At 47.9% G+C, this 4,650-nt stretch overlaps 1 protein-coding gene across 1 annotated transcript in view; it reads left to right on the plus strand.

The window, feature by feature from the left end:
• The window catches only part of fryb (furry homolog b), a gene marked incomplete at both ends in the record, with an annotated part of 48,462 nt that overhangs the window by 42,873 nt on the left and 939 nt on the right, over window positions 1-4,650 (plus strand). Inside the window, 6 exon segments of the mRNA XM_084437186.1 lie at window positions 468-562; window positions 966-1,173; window positions 2,808-3,029; window positions 3,414-3,612; window positions 4,070-4,092; window positions 4,094-4,168. Of these exon segments, the coding sequence (XP_084293312.1) occupies window positions 468-562; window positions 966-1,173; window positions 2,808-3,029; window positions 3,414-3,612; window positions 4,070-4,092; window positions 4,094-4,168 (822 nt within the window).

Consider the following 4,650-nt stretch of genomic DNA (forward strand, 5'->3'; position numbering starts at 1 on the left):
CGCACCCCCATGCAAGCGATGATGACATAATGTAGGTCTGCCACCAAAAATCCTTTGGTCCGCTGGTGTGAAAGCGAAAGTTATGGAACTAATCAATAAAAAATAACAAATGTGAAAGCGCCAAACGGGATTCTGGTTCGGACCTTGGTCTAGACCTTTAGGCGTGAAAGCGCACTTATTTTATCTTATACTTACTGTACATCCAGACTGTATAGATATGTACAGTAATACTCATACTGACTCATACATACATACATACACACACACACACATGCACCCCTCCTAATGTCCTCAGACTAGCTGTGAGGGGCCTGCAGATCAAGATCAAAGCTAAGTCATTAGCAAAACTCTGTTCCATGTCTGAGATAATTGGCAGTCGCTCTATCGAGGTGATGCTGCTTCCTGTATCCATAGACTGAGACTGGAAACTGTGTGTGTGTGTGTGTGTGTGTGTGTGTGTGATTCAGGGTTATGTGATGGAGGTGTTGTTGACCCTGGAGTCGGTGGTGGTCAACCTGGCAGAGTGTCTGAAGAACAGTGACCTGATGGCAGCTCTCACCAGGTGGGCGTCTCTCTCTCTCTGTCTCTCTCTCTGTCTCTCTCTCTCTCTCTCTCTCTCTCTGTGTGTGTCTCTCTCTCTCTCTCTCTCTGTGTCTCTCTCTCTCTCTGTGTCTCTCTCTCTCTCTGTCTTTCTCTCTGTCTCTCTCTCTCTCCCTCTCTCTGTGTCTCTCTCTCTCTGTCTCTCTCTCTCTCTGTCTCTCTCTGTGTGTCTCTCTCTCTCTCTCTGTCTCTCTCTCTCTGTCTCTCTCTTTCTCTCTCTCTCTCTGTCTCTCTCTCTCTCTCTCTGTCTCTCTCTCTCTCTTTCTCTCTCTCATCTTGCCAATCTCTGTCTACGTAGTCTTTATTGAATTGATTATTGAATTGATTCTGACCTCGACCTTCACCTTCACCCCTATCTGCTTTAGGACCTCCTCTCCGGACTTCCTGACCAATGAGAAGCTGACGTGTAACAGGAAGAGCACGGGTCAGCTGAACTTCCCCGGGCCGGGCCTGACGGCGCTCTCGGCCGAACGCAGCCGTCACCAGCGCTCCTACTCCGTCCCCAAGAAGTTTGGCGAGAGCGGCAACCAATCACACGACCCGCCGCGCAGCGCCACGCTCGACCGCATTCAGGCAAGGAGCACTTTGACCTCTGAGTGTCTGTCTGTCTGTCTGACTGTCTCTGTCTCTGTCTGTCTGTCTGTGTGTCTGTTACATCCCCTACTCGGATGTAATAATAAAGGTGTAATAACTAGGGGGGAGAGGGGAACGCAACAGCCTGTGTCTAGACCCACCGGGCCGATGTAACCAGACAGTACTAGGTGAGGGAGTGCTGGGGGAACCAGGCAGGGAAAACCAAAGATAACATTCGTCACTAAAAAAATGTTTTATTACCATCCACCACAAATGACAATGAACAGAAAACACCACAACGACAACAAAACCACAAAGGGGGAAATAAATGAATTAACAGAGGGCAGGAGATAAGGGACCTAGGGAGAAGGACTGTGAACGGTGCCACTTAGAAGCACGGCCCTACCTTCCCTACACCTCTACCCTATAGACCCTAACACAGCCCTACCTTCCCTACACCTCTACCCTATAGACCCTAACACTATCTAACTGAAAACTGAACTAGAGGCCCTAACTAGCTATCTATCTAAACCTAAACCTTACCTACCTGCTACAAAAAGACGTGGCAGCTGCTCACTCTTACCTAGTGTGTTTAACAGAGGGTTACCTACGTGGTGAAAATGTATACCCCAGGGTATCTGACCTAAAGCCCTTCTCCCAGGAGCGGAAGAACCCAAGGGGAGATAACAAGATCACAGTTAACACAAACACAACTAGAACTAAGGTAGGTAGGTTGGCAAACAGAAGTACACAAACAGTAGGCTTTAAGAAAACTAAGGTCAATCAACATCACATACAACATACCTCTCTCTCTCTCTCTCTCTCTCTCTCTCTCTCTCTCTCTCTCTCTCTCTCTCTCTCTCTCTCTCTCTCTCTCTCTCTCTCTCTCTCTCTCTCTCTCTCTCTCTCTCTCTCTCTCTCTCTCTCTCTCTCTCTCTCTCTCTCACCAACAGGGAACACAGACACACATATATATGGGGAAGGCCGCCTGCTGATTGGGCAGGAGATGATTGGGGAGTTGATTGCTGATGGCAGCCAGGTGGTAGCAGTGGCAGCCAGGAGGATGGCAGGAGACAATAATTGACAGGACGAATGACAAGGGAGGGTGCACACAGCATGGACAGACACCTGGGGGAGACAAACATGAACAGTAACAAAGCACAGGACAGACACAATACGTAACAGTGTCTGTCTGTCTGACTGTCTGTTGTCTGTCTGTCTGACAGTCTGTGTCCGTTCACTTGTCTGTGTGTCTGTTTGTCTGTCTGCTTGTCTGACTGTCTTTCTGTCTATCTGTCTTTTCTCTTTGCTTGTCTGTCTGTCTGTGTCTGTCTGTCTGTCTGTCTGTCTGTCTATCTGTCTTTTCTCTTTGCTTGTCTGTCTGTCTGTGTCTGTGTCTGTCTGTCTGTCTGTCTGTCTGTCTGTCTGTCTGTCTGTCTGTCTGTCTGTCTATCTGTCTTTTCTCTTTGCTTGTCTTTCTGTCTGTCCAACTATCTGCTATATCATAGAAAGTCTTTTAAACGAGATGAATGTCCAAGCAGTCCGGTAAATGCTGCTTATTCTACAGATTTATGTTTCTTAGTAAAAAAAATATGATTTTTTCATTCATCTCTTCAAACTTTGACCTCATACAGGCCTGCACCAATCACGGCCTTGCGCGCCCAGGACGCACCCCAGGCTCCTGCACGTCATCGACCAATCGTATCGACCCCAGCGTGCTGTCTGATCCCGCCCACGTGTCCCACCCCTCGTCCATATTGGCCACAGTGTTCTGGGTGGCCGTGTCACTCATGGAGTCCGACTTTGAGTTCGAATACCAGATGTCTCTCCGTCTGGTGCACAAACTCCTCTCTAAGGTGGGTAATGTAGTTCTACGGTAAATAGTATGTAGTTTTATGACGCGCGATGATGTGTGTGATAATGTTGATGATGTGTGATTTTTGAGTAGGAGGAGGTGATGTTTATTAAAGTTTATTGTTGTTATTGATTGATGTGATTGATTATGTTATTTGATTATTGGTATATTAAGTGTTTTTCCTTGATTTCTAATTTAGAAGTTTTCTTGGCGATAGTTGGCGATGAGTATGATTCTATTGATAGTAAACCTGGTTCAAAGTTCATTCCAGATCATTTTATTTAACCTTCATCTGGTCAGTCTAAAGACTTTGACTGGTCATTCACCACAAGACCAGTCCCGCCCCATTCTTAACTCGCCGGCCCCTACGAACTACATTTCCCAGGTTCCCCTGGACCGCGTGGAGAACCGCGAGCGTCTGGAGAAGCTCCAGGCCCAGCTGAGATGGAGCGGCTTCTCCGGCCTCCAGCAGCTCCTCCTCAAGGGCTTCACCTCCCAGACGACCTCCGACCTCACCCTGCAGCTCTTCTGCCAGCTCACGCCCGTCTCGCGCGTCCCGGTGGTAGACACCTCCCAGGCCATAGGTGGGCGTCGCCCGCCGTCAGTACACCTGAGATGGAAGCGTCAGAGAGGTCATCCTAGGGTCAAAATGAAGCCACTGTCACTCACAAGCTACATGTAGACACACATAGTGACGATCGATGCTTCCTTCTGTTTACGTTCCCTGCCTGTCCTGCTCATCAAATGACCTCTGACCTTTCTAGCTCATCTCATTAGCTTGGACGTTAGTCAGGGAAATATGGTGGTTAATCACCACTGCATCAATGAGTTTGGAATCTCTCTCTCTCTTTCTCTTTCCTTCTCTCTCTCTTTCTCTCTCTCCTTCTCTCTCTTTCTCTCTCTTTCTCTCTCTCTCTTTCTCTCTCTTTCTCTCTCTCTCTCTCTCTCTCTTTCTCTGTCTTTCTTCCCTCTTTCTCTCTTCTCCTCTTTCTCTCTCTTCTCTCTCTCTCTCTCCTCTCTCTCTCTCTCTCTCTCTCTCAGGTTTCCCTCTGAATGTGCTGTGTCGTCCTGCCTCACCTGGTCCAGCACTTCGGTCACCCCAGTCAGTTCTGTAAGGAGAGCGCTGAGAGGATTGCCCAGGTGAGTCAAAGACCGCCGCCCCAGGAGAGAAAAGCTGGGTTTGGAATCGCTCCCTCGTTCCCTCACTCCCTATTCCCTATATAGGGTTCACCATGTAGTGAACTACCTAGGGAATGGAGAAATGTAGGGTACATGCTATGTTCCCTGCAAATCAAGGTGAATTGTGGGTAATAAATAGTAGACTATATTGGGAACGAAAATTCTGTGGAGAATTCGGACACTACAAACAAAATGGCTGACGCCCTATATAGTGCGCTATAACTGTATAGTGAATAGGGAGCGATTCCGAACACAGCTAAAGACTCGGACCACAGAAAAAAACAACTCATTGAGAGTTCATCATCAGACATGCGCACTGTACTGTACATATGAAGCTCTGTGATGTAGATCTATTACCAGATGTATACATATTAGTCCTGTATGGAAGCAGAGGGATGGGCCTTCCTTCCAGCCAGGCTAGCTGGACCTCTTCCTCATTCTCT

The sequence above is a fragment of the Borostomias antarcticus genome (assembly GCF_949987555.1).
Source record: "Borostomias antarcticus genome assembly, chromosome: 1".
Classification (NCBI taxonomy): domain Eukaryota; kingdom Metazoa; phylum Chordata; class Actinopteri; order Stomiiformes; family Stomiidae; genus Borostomias; species Borostomias antarcticus.